At 43.1% G+C, this 18370-nt stretch overlaps 1 protein-coding gene across 1 annotated transcript in view; it reads right to left on the bottom strand.

The window, feature by feature from the left end:
- The window catches only part of IGF1R (insulin like growth factor 1 receptor), a 165632-nt gene that overhangs the window by 27898 nt on the left and 119364 nt on the right, over positions 1-18370 (bottom strand). Inside the window, exons 3-7 of the mRNA XM_058811014.1 lie at positions 11392-11704; positions 8771-8916; positions 7202-7346; positions 3317-3531; positions 1223-1349 (exon numbers count right to left, since the gene is read on the bottom strand). Of these exons, the coding sequence (XP_058666997.1) occupies positions 1223-1349; positions 3317-3531; positions 7202-7346; positions 8771-8916; positions 11392-11704 (946 nt within the window). The remainder of the gene's footprint in view (positions 1-1222; positions 1350-3316; positions 3532-7201; positions 7347-8770; positions 8917-11391; positions 11705-18370) is intronic.

Here is an 18370-nt window from a genome sequence, read left to right on the forward strand (position 1 = left end):
CAAAGAAAAAAGTAGCACAAATAGTTATTTTCTCTCAAAGACTGTCATATATGTATAAGAGTACCTTGCTTCAAAGTTGTCCAATGAAACAAATAAAGCTTACTTGCTTTCCACAGCAGAATATACTAGGGAAAAACAGTATTTCCAAGCAGTACAAAATTCAAAGTTCAGTTTTAGTCATGAGCAGTAAAGCAACATTCTCCAAAAAAACTCTAAATTTATCTTGTTTTTTTTACTCAAAACAGGCAGTGAAATGCTTCAGACATATTTAGACTTTAAATAAACATATATTGAACAGAAGCAACTCAAAACAGTAGTTGACAGTGGCCAAGCTTTTTACCATAAAGAACCCAGAGTTTCAAGACTGCCTTGACCAGGCCAGTGGGCTTTTTACCCTTTTATTTCCACACAATACAAACACATTTATACAGTTCTACTTTTCAGAAGTTGTAACACTAGTGAAAGAGCATACAAATTCTTGTTATTAATATCTGTACACTTGCCATCACTGGCTTCATTGTAGAACATCACAATGATCTTTTCCAAGTGATGCTAGACATGAACCATTTGTGCTTCCATGTCTCACATCTCTACTCCATGTATCATTACCAGCATCCCAAACCTCCCTTTCACACCTCCAGACTACTTGGAGAGTTATTTCTGTGCTCATTTGGTTTTTCTAGTTATTTTAAATCTGAGCCATTACAAGGGTATGCAAAGGCAGAGGCATCTCCCAAGTAGTTTGGATTTCTCCAGTAACTGCCCCACACCTTCATTTTCAAGAGATACTAAGGCAGGAAATGACCAAAGCTGGATAGTCTAAATAACCCCAAACCCTGAGCAGACAATTCATCCAGGTGGCAGGGCAAACTCCTGACCTGGCATGCTCTCTAGTCAATTCTTTGCCTAGAGAAAGCAAATATCTCAGTAAACATGGTGACTTAAGAGGAGCTCCAAATTAGACCCCTGAGGAGACCCAAGCCATCCACCTTTCTCTTTTTTCAAATCTGAAACCTTCTGCTGGATCTGCAATCCATTTGTAGGACTCATTCAAACCAATCCTCTTTTTAAAGACGGCTTGTGCTCCACCAAGAAAAGAATCAGAACAAAAGCAGGACTTGAGGATGAAATACACAAACTGGATGAGCCATCCTGCAGTAGGAACAGAATCTTCTGCCCTCCCTTGGACTGCCCTGGTTCATCCCTGATGACATCTACTTACGCCTCTTTGTAGTAAACAGTGAAGCTGATGAGGTCTCTGTAATCCGGAGGGCGATACCGCTCCCACGTCAGCTTAATCCGATTCTTGAGCGTCGTGTTGGAAACAAAATGCAGAATTTTGCTTTCACCTGCAATGCAAAGGGACAGGATATGCCAGAGTTGGCATTACATCACCTGTCAGTGTTTCTTGTTTCTTAGATATCAGTTTTAGCTAAGGAGCCTTTCCAGTAGCACCTATGACACCACCAGATACCAACAGCCTTTGTCTCTGTAGAGCTTCCTCTGTCCTCCTACTACATTTGAGTGCTTAAGGGTAAGCAGTGACCTTGGCAATCAGTTTAAAAAATGCTTGAGCCACTTGTTATTAATTTTTTTTGAAGCGGATTTTCTTTTAATGCATCATCAGAAAGCTCTTGAAAACTACTTCAGAGTCTCCCTGAGGGAGGAATGGAAGCCCTGTTTATCCACAGGACTGGTTTTGGAAGCACTGAATTCATCATCTGCCTCCAAAGCACGCGCAGAGCAGTCACCAGCCTCTGTGTGCTCACTCTCCAGGACAACTTTTGACAACTACCATTTGTTTTTCTGGAGACTGAACAACATGGAAAAGACAAAGGAGTTTACATTCCCATTCATCAGAGGCTGGACCAAGAACTCCAAAACTCAGTTCATATACGGCACAACCATTTGATGGCAGCAGCTTCCAGCTACTCTTCTGAACAGACCTGGATGGAAGCCCACAGCTTTGAAATGAATGGCTTCCCACTACCAACTCACTGAGCTTTCCAACCCAAAACAAAATAGCATTTTAAAAATTTAATTCTTGGATGAAGAAAATTGTGTTCTGTCAACTGTGAGTTGGTTTCTAATGTTCCATAGAAGCTCTGAAAATAAAGAGGTTTTCACCCTCGTGTACACTGGCACTGTTGGTGCTAAGGCAATTGAGCTTTTGTTGATTCTTTTGCCCTTCTCAGAGTCAGAAAGCTTTCTGTGCTGCTTTCTTAAAAAAGCAGGCAGCAGCTGGCACTGGCCTCAGTGGTAGTAAGGCCTGGCTGTGTGTCTGTAACTCCTCCAGGACTGCAAGGCTTTGCTCTATTGAACGTGCAAAGAATGGAGGGTGCTTACAACCAGGATCTGGGCCATCTGCGTGTCTGCAGCACGCCCAAAGAGACATTCAGCAGACTACGTGTCCTAGTTTTGTAAGCACCATCCACAACAAGGGGACTTGACTTATACACAATGTCCATCTTAGTTTACTCAGCTCCAAAAACACCACAAATAGACCAAGGGAAAAAAGCACTGCCAGTTTGAAGGGTTTGAGGTGAAACTTGTAGGCATTCTTAATTCCTAGAAGAGAGATTGCTTTCAAACGTGCTGTTGCACCTGGAGACCTGATGTGCAAGCCACCAAAGCCAAGAGAGGACTTTCCAATAACTCTGACCATTGCAGAATCCAGAATTAAATGCAGATATGCTCAAGCTTAATATTGCAGAACAGTAAAAAGTCTTCTGAATTCAAAAGCAAGCAATTTGAAACAAAGCAGAGCAAAATAAGTTTGAAACAAGCATTTCTAGCAACCAGGTACAGTATAAGGCAGGAGCTTAAATGCAGCTGAATGTAACAGAAACAGTTTGTTTTGGTGTCTCTGGAATTGTTATTCAGCTGCTTCCTTAGCATCAAGAAATAATAAGTATCAGAGAAAGGAAAATCCCTATAATGATGCACAGTTACAAAGGAGACTGAGAAATTGCTCCTTGTTGGATACACCAAACTACTGGATTTCATTTTTCATTTCCCAGGTACGCTCCTATTGTTATCTGCTGCTGTTGTCACAAAAGAATTTGGGAAGAAGTCATCTCAGACAAGTGGGTTTTACAGATGAGATGGGGACTGTGTAACAACATCATTTTCCACTCATGTGAAGGTACTTTCACAGCTCCAATTTAAAGCATGAACAAACAGAAGGGCTGAAAGCCTCCTGCAAATCCTAAACTGTAAATATTGCAATGGTCAGCAATGCATCATCACGTTGGGTTTGTTCTTGTGACACCCCCCTATGCAGTTGGCACTGAGATTTTTTTGTCTGTTTACTTACAAGAGGCTCTCTCCCCATTGTTCCTTGGATTTATATCTCCTTTGCTCTGTCGTCCCTTGGTTCCTGAAACCTCCTCCATACGGTAAATCTCAGAAACACACAGTTTAGGATTAAATGCAAAGTACATTTTCCCCTCACTGATTGTCAAGTTATGATGGTTCCAGTCCCACAGCTGCTGAAGATTGTGGTTGTCAAGCACATAGAAGGAATAATTCCTAGAAGGGAGTTTTTGAAGAAAAAATAGTTTAATTCACAGCTCAGTCCAACAAGGTACTTTACTATAAGAAAACTTTGAAATATTGGGTTTGCTCCCTCTTACTTTAAACTGGTGTTCAGCAAAGGGCTTTCTTCTCTCCCCTGGAGCAAGTTAACCCTGACTGTTTAGGGGGCAAGGACATGAGGGTGACACAGGACTCAAAGGTGACACCACACCATCTCCACCCCACTCCAACGTGTTTTAAGAGTTGTATAGGAGCTGCTATGAGGAATATATAAATTCATGTCCTCTGAACAGCAGGTCTCTACACTGGATTTTCCATTTGGTAGCAAATGGGAAGCAGTAACCTTAGGTACTTTATGGAAGGAAAAGCCTTCTGGAGTTCTGACAATAAAACACAGTCATTAACACAGCTCTTGCTTATGTTTACAAAAGCAACTCAGAGTTTGCATTGTGAGGTTTCCTTGCCTTTCTGTTCTACCTCTTGGCCCAATAAAGATTTCCCACATTGTGCCAAGTACAGCTGCACCTGTACATCAAAACCCAACAGCAAACAGTTGCACTGACTGCACAGGATCCACACTTGAGAGCACAGAACTAAACACAGGCAGCTGTGCTGAGCCCACTCCCTAAGCACAGCCCTGGAATAACATGCACATCCTTTATTTCCACAGATACTGTATACAAAGCTGTATGCAAAAGGCCTATTAAATATTATGAAAGCCCTATTAAATATTATGAAGAAATTCCTGGTACTACTCAATTGGGCTGAATTGGGAAAAAAAGCATACATGCAACAGAAGCAAGATTGTAGGCTCTACATCAGCTGCAAGACAACACCTGCAAGGACACTGATATTTGGGACAGCAGGGACAGGAATGCACCACTGGGAAATGAGATAAAGGTCTGTGTAGCTGATGAACCTAAATCAAGATAACCCACCATGGCAGCATTTATTTCACTCTGCTGGGAAGTTCCTTCATCATTAACTACAGCAACACAAAATCCACTATAAACACAATGAAGCCCATCTTACACTGCTAAGATCTTGTGAACAGAGCTACACTGGGCTTTCTACAAACCCTTCTAACTACAGAGTTTCTACAGGGAAATGTGGCAAACAAACCACAGGGCTCATAAAAAGCTATCATATTATTCATTTATGGTTTTCCATCAATTATTCCATTTAAAATTTAGCATTACTTCCTCCCTCACGCAATCAGAAACAAAAACTTTGTATTTGGCTCCAATCTGCACAGATTTGCCATTTCTTGTAATGCAGAGCATATTTTCAGAATAATGTGAAAGACAAGTTGTTTTTCTTATTTCCATCTGTCACCTAATTACCCAGGACTTGATTTCTAATGAAGTTGCTATACCTGGTACCACTTCACACAGATGCTGAGAAGAATGTGCTCAGTTAACAAGAGAGCAGAGACATGTTTGTGCTTTCAATGCTTTCTGCCAGCAAAGAACAAGGATGTTGAAGTGCCTGTGGGATTTGACAGACACCACCAAACCTTGTGTTGATTTCAAAGTACTGCACTTTACTAAAGTTAAGTGTTTTCTTGCCTTGGTTAAAAAGCTAAATATATGAGTTTCTGAAACCTCCATACAAATCCAGCCTCACACCTCAGTGTACAAACTACCCAACTCACTTTTCCAAACTTCACTCACACACAGGCAGCTGAGAAACCCCCCCAAAATCAGCACAGAGCTGAGGAGCATCCCCATGGGAGCCTGCACTGCAGCCAGGTGTCACCACAGGTCTGGAGGGTGTCATTCACTCCCCACCCACCCTCAGCACAGGGTGCCTGCTCTGCTGGAATGCTGTGCTTACATCAGGCCTTGCTGCTCTCCTGAAGACTGTCTGAGCCCACCACACCCTGACAACAAGGATCCCAGGAAAAGTAGCCGTGAATTCCTCAGTGAGGAACCACACAACAGCTACAGATCCTGTTCACACCTTCCAACAGGCCTGACAGCTGATGCCTCTGCCTCAAAATGGTGTAGAAAACAGGGGGGAGGTTGTTTGGATTTTATAGGCTGTCCCCCAGTTTGCTGCAGAGGTTGAAACACAACATCAGAGCAGGTCAGTGCCCCAACTGAAACTCCTCCTCAGTCATCATCTCCCCACTTGCTCCTGAAGGCCACACACTGCTCATTTTCCAGTACCCAACCTGGGATGCTCTGGGATGTGCTGCCTGCACACCATCCCTGCACACAGCAGGGAACACACAGACCCCAGCAGAGGATGGAGGGGCCTGGCACAGTCAGCACCAGATGAGAGAACAAAACCCTGCAACAGACACTGAGACCCCTCTGGCAGCACATCTCCATCTCAGCTTCCCTACCTGCAAGGAGAAACTTTCTTGCTGTGAAAGCATGTTCTCTACAGACATGGTTTTCAAAAGAGGCAACGAAAACTCTAAAGACAAACAAAGCAGATTCCCTCTAAACTTTCCATGATAACCAAGGCAAGCCAACAGCAACTGAATAAGGAACAAAACATCTGCAGTGCTGTTTTGTCAGTCCAGTTCAATAAATAAAAGGACCGTGGCTGTGGGGTCAATCATGAAATGAGCAACAATCATAATGGGCCTTAAATTACCCTCTCCCTCCCCCCTCAAGGCACTGCTGGCACAAACAGCTCTTGTTCCAGCAGCCCACTGCTTTCCAGGTTAAGATCCCACTCTCTGTTGCTCATAGTTCTGCCCAAGTAATTGTTCAGGCTCAGTCCTTCCTTGTCAGGTGCCTACTTCCACCTAAGTATTTTTGGACATGTTATTTAGACTGTGGTAATGCCTAAATTATGCCAGGCATCTTCCAAGCAAAGAGACTGCCCCTGCCCCTTAGTATGTAACTGCAGTCATTTCCTAACACAGGAATTTTAGCACAAGCAACTCTTTACTATAGATCTGGTTTACCTCCCCACTCAGCCCCATTTTCTTCTTCAAAGCTGCACCTATTTACTTCTCTGTTTGGACCCTCACCACACCTCAGCATCACACACTCTGCAGGGATAAAAACTTTTGCCTTGACAAACTTTTACCATCATAGGAAAACAGGAGTTATGTGCAGCAATAAGTATCACATGGTGAGTAATTATAGAAGCAATATAATCCACAGCAAACATTTCAAGGGATCAACTTTTCCTGACCAGTCTTTTGCGTGCTCAGTAGATAATCCATGTAATGCTAACATTTCAGGGAGTTGCAAACAATTGCAACTTGCACTGTGTTTCACTTCCAGTTGCACCCCTTGGCCAGTAACGTTCATATTTCCTTTCAGCTCACTTCTTCATAGAACTCTTCTAAAACCCAACAGTAAAGAGCTACAAAGAAATCCAATTGTTTCTGAAGACACTCTTTCCTCAAAAAGAACAAACAAAGCTGCTTTACTGATGTAAAGAATCTACCCAGAAAAAACTAAAGTGAAAAGCAACAGCAAAGGTACCATAAAATACTTGTCATATATTCAATTGAACATGCTGATTAGGACAGTGATGCAAATGAGCAATGCTGTGCAGAGGTGTTCATGAGGAGAAAAACCCTGCATATTAGTGGAAGAGGAGAGTCCATAAATGAAAGTAAATGGGTTTAAGGAGACTTATTCTCCACAGCTTTGTGTGAAAGAGAAATTGCAGTCACAAATATCTGAACACTTACCCATCCACCTGCTCCTCTCCCAGGATGTACCGCAGGTTCTTCAGGAAAGACAGGGAGACCAAGGCATGGGAATGCCGAATCTTCACATACCCCGTCACTGTCTCTATCAGACCCATAAAATTCTCCAGTTCTGAGGCAATGTTATCTACAGTGAGAAGAAGATAACCATTATTGTAACAGAATTCACAGCTTTGACTATTCTGACTATTCTGCTTTGTCCAGCAGTAGCTCAGTAAAAGATGATGTCTACACTTGCTGCTTTTGAAAATGAGAGACACTGGTTTTCCTCCCCCAGAACAGCTGCCTGTGCAGCCAGATGGTTGAAGGGCAAAATAAAGCCACAGAGTAACAGTGGGAAACCAGTCTTGCTTTTCCATACTGGAACACCCGATTTTTCCATGGGCATTGCCCTCTGAAGCCAGCACCAAATGGTGAGCCAGCGTTCTGGCAGGGATGAAAAGACCCTCGTGTAAATGCACACACCATGAGATGGAATTGCTCTTTGGGTATGGAGCAAAGGTGAGGCAGAAAGCTCCACTGGAAAACAGAGAATGAGACTGAAGATGAAGAGGAGAGGGTATGTTCCTCCTCAGCTACAAAACTGAACCAGTTGATGAAACAGCAAAGATAAAACCATCAAGAAGTCCTCCTGCCACGGAGCATGTTCCAGATAACTCACTTTTCCATACCAAATAATCAGATGCTCTTTGGCACTCTAAAATGATGTTTAAATAAAATTAAAAAAAACTCCCACATGCTTGCCCCAGCTAACAGGAACATTTCCCCTAAGGGAAGATTGTACCTGGAGCAGTGGGACCACAAATTAAAAAAATCCACATGCTGCTGTAACTAAACCCTGGAACTTTCATTCAGCATGAGGCAGGGAATCAAACAGATCCCAATCTTTCAATCCTATTCATGAAACTAAAAGGGACCTTCCATAGGGACATACAAGTCCAATAAAAACTAACAGCAATTTTTACTCTGCTTTTAAGAGCTCATCAACTGTCAACACCTCCCTGGATGATGAATCACTGCTCTGACAAATTTAATCCATTGCTTGCTCAAGACATGTGACAGAAGTGGCCAGCTCACTAACGCTGACCATCCAGCAGCACAGTGTTAGGCTTCATAAGAGCTCCCAGCACTCTGGATTCCCTGTTCTAGCAAAACACCACACCTTGCCTTAAAAAGTGAGGCTCTGCAGTCTTACAATGCCATGTGACAAGTTATTTACCTATCCAGATGCAAGGATTTTCAACTTTTCCACCTTCTTGGGCCTTTATTACCCCTTTGGAACCACTGCTCATCTAACTGCCTAAACTTGGTTCCTTGTCCTGCCAAAAAACCCTAACAAAAATACCAGCTTTCCCTGGGAGCTGCATACCCATTCCACCCACATGGGGCAGGACGGAGCTGCAGAGGGCCAAATCAAACAGGAGCACTGCTCTGGGCCTGGAAAGCAAACAGCTTGCTGAGTTTTTAATGTTCTTATCATCACGCTGACGACAGAAGGAAAAATGTGAAAAGCAGCCTTATCAGGGTTCCAAGAGAAGGGCGATCACTTACTGCCACGGCGGATGTTGATCAGCAGATTTCCCTTGAGAATTGTGCATCCCTGCAACATTTGTGCTGATGTGACTGAGTCAATGGTCTTTGTTTTCCCATCCTCACAAATTTTGGGGCAAGGCCCCTCACAAGGGCTGCAGAACATGCTGTGAGGAAAGAGGAGGACATAGAAAATTAACAGTGATATACAACTCTGAGTCTACAGACTGCTCCGAGTTGGATTTTGGAAGTTTTTTCCCTCTAAAGCTTTGGAAAGTCCTCCAGGCCAGAATGAAAGCTGTCATGCTTGTTCAGGATACTCTTGCCTGCTGCACTCCAGAGAAGCTGGAGCACTGTAACTCATACAGTGACCCATACCCACAGTCTGACAGCTTCTGGAAGGTTCTGTGGTCCTTCCAAAGTCAAAGGCACTTCAGGTAAAACCCAGCGCCCTTACAACTGTGCATTTACTACAACTGAATTATTCCCAGGAACCCCTCCCCTCCCTTTACAAAGGCAGCCTCAGAGTGCAGGGAGGTTTCATGCTAATCCAGGCCAACCTCACAAAATAGGCCAGCCAAGAACTGCAGATGGGAAAATATTGCTCACATTCTTATAAAGTTGTCTATGTCCATGTCCATAAACCAATATTTAAAGCTCTGCACTAGGGAATTCCATGCTCCTGGCCATTTAACTCAGAAAGACAACTGTGGGGACACACAGTCAGGAGGAATGTGGAGAAAGTGAGCAGTCAATTAGTCACTACTTCTTACAGCTTAAGAGGCATTAAAGCAGCAAGTTTAAGGAAACAGAAGATTGTGTCTTGATGCAAGGACAACTAATTGGCAACAGACATTGGGAGAGGAAGGCCAGAAGTCTAAGCAGGTTCAAAATGGGTGATACAGATGGGAACATGAAGAAACACACATCCCCAAACACAGAGAAACCAGACTGCCAGAAGCTGGGAGGCAACACTGAAACACAGCCTCATTTCTCCTTATACTCACAGGCACTCAGAAGCACTTTTAGCAGCCAAACTCAACCAACAAGAACTCAGGGCAGACCAGCCTTTGGCTGCAGGAACTTTTTAAATGCTCCATGTTTTTTTTCCTACATATTCATCTCAAAGTTGGACACTTCATGTGTGCACAACACAGGCCCTCTGATCACTCTTCCTAGTAAATGTCTTTCCTCACTGAAGGTAATTTTCATTTTCCAATTTATTCTAGCATTTTACTTAGTATTTCACAATTACTTACTCCACCTAGTATCACTTTAGAGAGGAAAAATAAAAATTAAAAAATCCAAATCCAGCTCCTAAGACAAAAACTTCTGCTGACAACACTGATGGAAAGAGGCTTACTATTTATTTTTTTAAAAAGAAAGTGAACCCACTTTCCTCTGAGGCTTAAAGAAACATGTAAATTGATAACAGTTTTCCATGCATAAACCATAACAGAAAGAAGCTCCTTTTCTAAGTAGTAAGCTCCTATTTCAAAATCCTGCTCTTTAACATGCCACAAACCACTAAAAGCGGCAGACACAAGAAAGAGGATTCAACTAAATATACAAAGAATGCTGGAAACGCTTTCCATTTGCAACTATTTGTTAACAGCACCTCTGGGGAACGGAACATCTACTAGCCTTGAGTTACAGCTCCTTTCAATCTCTGCAGAGAGCACAACACCGAGATAAGACAGGATGGCCGCGCACTCCGGCGTAAGCGGCTCGAACAGCTGCTACTACAAGCTCCAGCAGATAACAAAAGCTGCATTTCTCAGGTGAATATCTGGATTTGGGCAAAGGCTGTGTTAAGTTGCTTGCATCCAAATGCCAACTGAAGACTGCCTGGAACAGATGGATGACACGCACACGGAGACACACAACTGCTGCATCACCACAATCACCTTTCCAGAAAACAGCAGCCTACAAAGATATCTTTTAGCATAATACTGAAGTACTACAAATTCTAGAACACTGACTATCCTTTACTGAAAGTCTGTGATTTCCAAGGGACAGTAGGTAATGAAGGTTGCTTGCTTAAGCCACTGGAAATTACAAAAATCACAAGCAAACATTGCTCCAATTAAGAAACAGGAGGAGAGTGACAGTCGTACAAGAAATTATTCTATATGATACTGTTGGCTGCTGCATTGTTTTTGTCACCATCTACATGATCACTTCCTTCTAAAACACCATTGTTATCTCCTGGAAATAGTGAAAAAAGAGAAATCAAATTAAATACACTGAAGAATACTCATGTCTAAAATGCAGGCACACATAAAGCAAATAATATGCAAGGCAAGGTAACTCCTGTGTTTTGTTCTGTGTGACAACGGTCATCAGCCATCTCTAACCTTGGGCTTCACTTTTGCCTTGTTACTCTCTACTTGGAGACCTGGCTCTGCATGGCATGACCTCCTCCAGCCCTCTGAAGAACCTGAGCCCACTGAGGCTGCACAGGACCACACACCCCCATCAGGTGGATTCCTCATAGAAAGGTGTAAGTCAGCTTTCATCAGGGAGCTGCGTAATCCCCCACTGAAATTCCTCGCCCCTACCCCAAGTAACCTGCCCCCCCCAGCTGCCCTGAAGAGGGAGTGGCAAACCCAGAGAGGACGAGCAGGCAGAAGCTGCGTTACCTTTGGCTCCCGTTGCGGATGAAGCCCGAGGGACACTCGGCCATGCACTCGTCGTTGTGGATCACAAACCGCTCGTACTCGCTGGCGTCCGTGGCGGGGACCTTGGAGCAGAACTCCCTGGTGACGCAGCGCCAGCCCTCGAACTTGTAGGTGTTGGGGGGGCAGGTGGGCAGGCACACGCCCTCGTAGTAGTAGTTGCGGCAGGCCACGCACGCCGTGTTGTTGTCGGGCGCCGTGCAGCTCCCCAGGCACTCGGGGTGGCAACACTCGTTTTGGTCTGTGCAGGCTCGCTTCCCGCACGAGCTGGGGCACACTGCAGGACACAAAGCAAGGCAGCGTGAGCATCACCTGTCGGGGTGGGTGGCACTAGAGAAGGAACTCTGCTCTGTGCAACTCTATGGAGATTCATTCCCTGCACTCTGGAGCATCTCTGAAAAGAAACCAAACCCACTACTGTAAAAAAATTCTGGTTTTCTCAGCTTTAGTTGCCTGAAAATATCTTTTTCTCAGATCAAATTTACAACATGAACCAAGTAAGTAATAAAGAAAACTGCTGAAAGCAAGATCAACATAAGGATAATGGAAACAAGCAGTACTGGAACCTTTTCCATAGCCCTAGTATTATGGACAAATTTTTTTTTGGCATGCTGACTTATTGTCTTTCTAAGCATTTCTTGCCTTTCCTATCTGTACTTCAAATTGGTCTTTTACTGGCAAGAAAACAAGCTTCCTTCAAAACAACTTAATTACACTTGTAGAAGGAAGCACTGCTCTGTGCAGCACACATGGTTGGGCTGACCCCAGTGCAGCATCCCAATGTTGCTTATGTGTGCAAAATGCGGTTTAATAAAGTATCAAATCATCATCCACATCAAATACCAAGGAATTATGGAGCTACTATTTTCCCCTGAAGAGCATAACAGAATTCTGCCTTATCCTCAAATTCTGGGTTCACAGAACAAAATATGAAAGGGAGGGGGAAAAAAAGGGGTGCAAATTTATGGAGACATTTGTTTTATGTAAAAGCATTTCAGCTTGCAAGACACGAACAAAAAGCAGAATCCTCAGCAGCCGAGCTCACCACTGCTAGATCAAAAGAAGTGGCAGCATTATATTTATGTAACAACAGCATTTTGATTACAGCACTCTATGGCCTTTTAGCCACACGAGCCGTGTGCCAGAGGCTCTGGAAACACACAGATTGCAAATCTGGTTTGCATTAAGTAGCTGTTTGCCACTTTCTAACTTAGCTAAAACACTGTATCACTAACAACGGCAGAAAACTGGATTTTGGTGGTGCCACTACAGAGGGATCCAAGTGAAGCAACACAGACATTTAAACTGAATGATTTCAGCAGAAAGCAGAGAATCAGGAATGATTCTCAAGCAGAGAATCCCAAAATGACCACTGAAGCAGCTGATGAAACTCCACACAAGTTCTTCATTGTGATTTATCTCTCAGTTTGCAGCTACGTTGTTTTAATGCAGGACTAAACACCCTAAAATTTTAATGCCCTCCTCTTCCCATAAAGTCCAGGCTCTCCAGTTTTTACAGTCCCATTCAGCAGAACTCCACCATCTTGACACAGGACAAAATGCTCAAGATTGCTATTAAGCAATAATAATAACAGTAATAACAACAACATATCCCCCACAAAAACAAACCAAAACCCATGAAAACCCTCACTGCTCAGAGCTCTGCATCCAGGATGCTGACATCTTACACTGACTTTTGATAATACAGAGCCATTTTCTGACAGCTTTAAGTAGTGCCCAACTTGAAAAGGACTTGTCAAAATGCCATTGAAGAATATTGCATTTCTTGTCAGAATGATTCTGTATTGACTCTGATTAATTTTAATCACCTTATTTTGAAATAGATGGAGGGGGGAGACTGTGAGAACAAGGTGAGACCATGAGCACTGTTGGTACCTGCTCAGGTACCACAGCTATCACATGAAAACCAAATTAAGAAAAATTTTGCAGAGCCTGTAAAACTACACAGAGCAGGAATGTAGAGGCAATCACTGCTAAGTAATTCACTGTCTGAAGATGCTGGATGATTTTTTTCTCTTGAAAAGGAAACAAACCATATACACCAAACCCATATACCAAAATAAAACACATGTGCAGGTGTGTATTCTCTTTTTGACTGTAATCTGCACCAGTGCAAAAGAAATCTGCCCAGATGCCACCTTTGTAAGGCATCAAAAATTGCCTTTCACCTTAAGGTACACAGGACTTGCATCTGGCACTACTAAGGGATTAAATAAAAAAAATAAATCAGTGTGTCTTGCTAGCAGATGGACTGCTGTGCTGAGTGGGTGCCAGAACTCAGATTTCATGTGGTAGCTACATTTCCAGTTCAAAGCCCTACTAAGAAACCACACACACCCCACCCCATGCCTCCACAAAGTTCATTACTGGATGTATTGATTAAATACATGATTTCTTTGTTTTCATCTGAACAATTTGCTGGAAAACAAACACTGCTGTACTAAGTATTGGGATAAACATAGATTAAGTTTATTTCATTCCTGGGAAAGACTCCTGTATTCCCTTAATGCCTCTGCCATTCATGAGCAGTCTGCTATAAAAATAGGATTCCCTGCATCTCCTGCTAAATCTGCTGACTCTAGTCTATGGAAATATAAATTGGAACACAGAAGGATACACAAGTTCACATGAAAAAGGCAATCAGTGAAACAGGTTTTCAAACCATAGTAATATTTTGATCATTTTAAGTGAACTCTTGAAAACTTTATAAAGATAATTTTTTAAAAGCTCAGCAGCCTCTCTTTTTCCTCAGTCCTATTTTCTGCTTGTTCTTGCTAGCGTTGGCAGAGTTTTCAGCCTGGAGACAATACGGGTATCCTGTTTCTTTGAAGAGGCAGAACAAGAACTTCTGTGTGTGTGTGTGTAGGACACATTATCAACAACAAAAAAGCCTTATCTGCCTTACACGCAGCTCCCTCAGATATCCCTGTTCTAAAAACCTTACTAAACAACACTGGCTGACCTCACAGTCCAGATCCATCTATCCTCCCCCCATCCTCCCAAACTGTGCTCCTTGGGCTCCCAGATTTGCACCAAAACGCGTAAAACGCAGGTTCCAAATACTCTGGCCAAAAAAGTGCCCTGCAATACACTCAGCAACTTGTTGACTTTATTCTGCAGGAACATTAGAGACACAAACAGGAGCAAACAGCGGGCTGACATTTGGGGACAGAACTTATCAGCCAGGTACAACAGTGTCTCAGAACATGAAGGCTGATGACGAACACAAAAAAAAACAACAATCCCCTGAACAAATCCTTGCTGACAAGCCCAAGGGCAAAAAATGCTTAATTGTCATCACATGGAGATACCAAAATAATGGAAAATTTCAGAGACCTTGGAGGGCAGCCATGGGAGGAGGAAGTCAAAGCAAGATGTGGAGAAGGGCAGACCCTTAAGTACTTTAATAAAGAGATTATGGAGGCCTGACTAGACCAGCATCCATTTACGTTTAGGGAGTGAAAGAGGCGTCAGATCTTCAGAGAAAGACAGTACAAGACTATCAATAGCCACAAATCCAATTTCCCAGAGCAAAACCAACAGAACTTTCACTGTCCATCCATATTCCACCTTCTGATTTCTTCAAATGAGTTTTCCTTGCCAACAAATATTTTCCAAATACTATTAAGATACTATGATCACTGATAAAAAAGGAAAAAAGGCAAAATTTTTCATCCCAAGATGCCTGTTTACTGAGCAAACCAGATTCAGACCTGCCATACATCAAGGGGACACCTTAAAACTAAATGCAAGAAACATCTTAGAAACACAAGGAGCCCCAAGAGAATCTGACTCAGAGACTCATTATCCTCAATTAAAACCCCCAAGACGCTAAACCAGAACTGCAAACACAAAGCAACGTTTGGAAATCCTCAAACACAGCTCTGGCGAGAAGAAAATAATAAATTTAAAAACCAAGCAACAAATCATCCGCCTGTATTTACAAGAGTTCCCTTTTGGCCAGGCTGAGGCTGAGGAGGTGGCAGTAAGTTTGTCTGACATCTAATCCCTGCCCGCTATGCGGAGCGCGAGCCGCGCCAGGGCTCGCCGCGAACGCGCCGCGTTGACATCACGGCTATCGCTGGGTTTGGGCAGACAAAGTGTTCTTATCATCTCCACGACGCCATGACTTCAGCGATGCTGGAGCAGAAAAATCAGGTGAATAAACAATCAGTCACAGGGAGTGAAAATGCAGCCAGAGGAGGAAGACTCCTGGCAAGCAGAGGCACCGGCCTCGGCCAAGGATGGCACCGCGCCAGTCACATGCGGGCGAGCAAAAGGTTGCCAAGTGTGGGATAAATATTTTTTAAAGATTCTTTCTCTCCTTGTAAAAAGATATTTGATCTTTCTTTGGGTTTGTTTTTTTTTTGTGTTTTTTTGGTATACTCTTTTTGGGTTTTTTAGAGCATTCTTCAGATAAAATAATGTTTCAGAAAAAAAAAATAGGGGGAAAAAGCACTTCGTTTTCAGCAGAAACCAGAGGAGGAAGGGAGTGTTTTCTCCTAGCCAACTACTGAAAAAAATTAGCTGTCTAAATTTATCCACAAAGACAGAAAAATACAGTCACTTTTGGAATGTTAATCCTTCTACATGACAGGATTTTAAAAATATTGCATTTTAATGGACTAAACTTTGGTACGGCCTTTCAAACAGCTGACTTCAAATGCTCCAACAGCCTATACAAGACCTGATTTCTTTTGCCCAATATTCTGTGAGAATAGAGAGACTGGAGAGACATTACTCAGAAAATCCAGTTCCAGTGATTCATGGTCAGGGCTGGAACCAAAAAGTACAGAATAAAAGGAAATACACATATTAAACACATGCAGTAGCATGTTCTGATCACAGAAATATGGGTAAAAGTCATCTCCAAGGCACTGAAGAGGCCACTCAGAGCAGCTGTGTAAATCTTTGTATTGCCACAGAAACAACCATTAGCAGCTTATCAACAATGGTGTAGTTTTTCTCTTTTCTGTTCCCCCATCTCCAAAACTCATTATCTCATATTCAGTGAAAATCCTGCAGGCAAAAAATGCCGCCATGTTGAACCACTTTCTAACAGTTAAGGCACAAAGTCTGGCGGTTTTTGACATTAACTGCCAGATCTCAAAAGCTCAGTTCAACCCAGCACTGATCTAGGACCTGAAAGAGATCATCTCCTCCTTTTAAACCTCCAGTATGTAGAATCATGTCCACCAGAAAAATTCTTGGCTATACACAAACTTACACCAAGAGGGCATGAAGTGTATGGCCCACAAGCTATGTCTGACTAGAGACCAGTCATGTGTTTCCATGTTTAAATCCTAGTCACTACCAACTCATTTTTATCCCTGGGACCTTTCCAAGGATCCTGAAATTATTCTGAAGTTGTTCAGGGAATTATTTTCTTCCCGTTACACCTGGTCAGCCTCCACACAAAGCTTTTTGGTCTCTTGCTTCTTGGTATTTTTGTTTGTCACAGAAGCTGTACATGCCTTTATCCCTGCATGAAGGAGTGGGTGTGATGAAGCATCCAGAACCTCAAAATAACCTCAATGGATTTGTCCAGCCTGATATCAGGCACAATTTTTTAACAATATGAAAGATTGATCAAGGAATCTGTTCTTGCATTCCTCTCCTCAGGATTTCACAGGTGAAAAACAATACACAGCCAGTTGTGCAGCAGTTGGAGCCAACTGCTCGGATGGAAGCGGTAGATGGAACATGTAGATGATTCTGGAGCAAAGGAAGTGGAAGAAAGGAGTGGGAGACAGGTTAGGAGAGGAAGGTCCAGAACCATCCAGCACCTGGAAACTCTTAAGATTCCACCAGTTGCAATGAGGTTTATAAAGCAGAAAGGAAACATTCATCATTCAAAGAGCATATTCCAGTTGGATACACTAGAGTTTGATGACCCCACACATCTCTCTTTTGGCCACCTCTCACTCATTCCTTACCCTAGAAGTTAGACCAAAACAGCTTCCAGGCTTCCCAGCTGTGATACAAAACAACATGTGTGCCAGATCCGTTTTGCTCAGAGCTGAGGACTTGGGGACACTCTCTGGCACCACAAAGCTCCCATATCCCTTCAGCTTTCTGCAAATGAAGCAATCAACCCTGCTAAATGCTCCAGCAGCCTTACAGGAACTCCCATCACACCAAAATGAGAGCAAATGGAAACCTGAGTGAAGAAAACAACCACCTTATCCCACAGTCAACAGGAACCCATGGACAGCACAGGTAGCACGTGTCTGCTCCCAAATGCGTAAGGAAGGTGCAAACAAACACGAGTTATTGACAAACCCAGGCAGCACAAATTGCATTCTCTTTCAAAACAGTTTATGTTGCCCAGCACAGCCCAGACTGGCATCATTGCAGCTGGCACTCAGGAGAATGAGGAAAAAAATAAGTCCATTTAGTCCCTTCCACGCCAGTATGAATTCAGCACATAAACAAACCCCACGGAGGCAGATACACAACCATCTCTGGGGACCTGGGGCCAGTTGTACTCTATCTTCAACACTGGGTAAACAAACTGGCTGGGAATGTTTTACCATCAGTACTGCACTGTTCCAGAAACATTTCCCCTACGCACAAGGAAATTTCCCACTGGAAGATGCAAATCACAACAGTAACGTTGACCAGAGTGGGGATGAAGGCAGGAACACGAGGGTCCCCCCATGGTGGTGAAAGCTGCTCCCCATCCACTGCCATCCCCCACCACTCACTGTCACAGATTTGTCCACATTCCTAAAGGGACAACTCAAGTTCCTGAACTCTGCAGTAACAGATAAGGAAAGCAAAGTGCTGATGAGGAACAGCTCTGAGGCAAATTATTTTTCTTTTTTGCTGCAGATTACGAGCGATATATTGGGGTTTTACTTATTCTTGCTTAAAGCTAGATTTAATCTGCCTGTCTTCCAAATGCTGCAAGTGTAAGGCA

This window comes from Ammospiza caudacuta, chromosome 10 (genome assembly GCF_027887145.1).
Source record: "Ammospiza caudacuta isolate bAmmCau1 chromosome 10, bAmmCau1.pri, whole genome shotgun sequence".
Lineage (NCBI taxonomy): Eukaryota > Metazoa > Chordata > Aves > Passeriformes > Passerellidae > Ammospiza > Ammospiza caudacuta.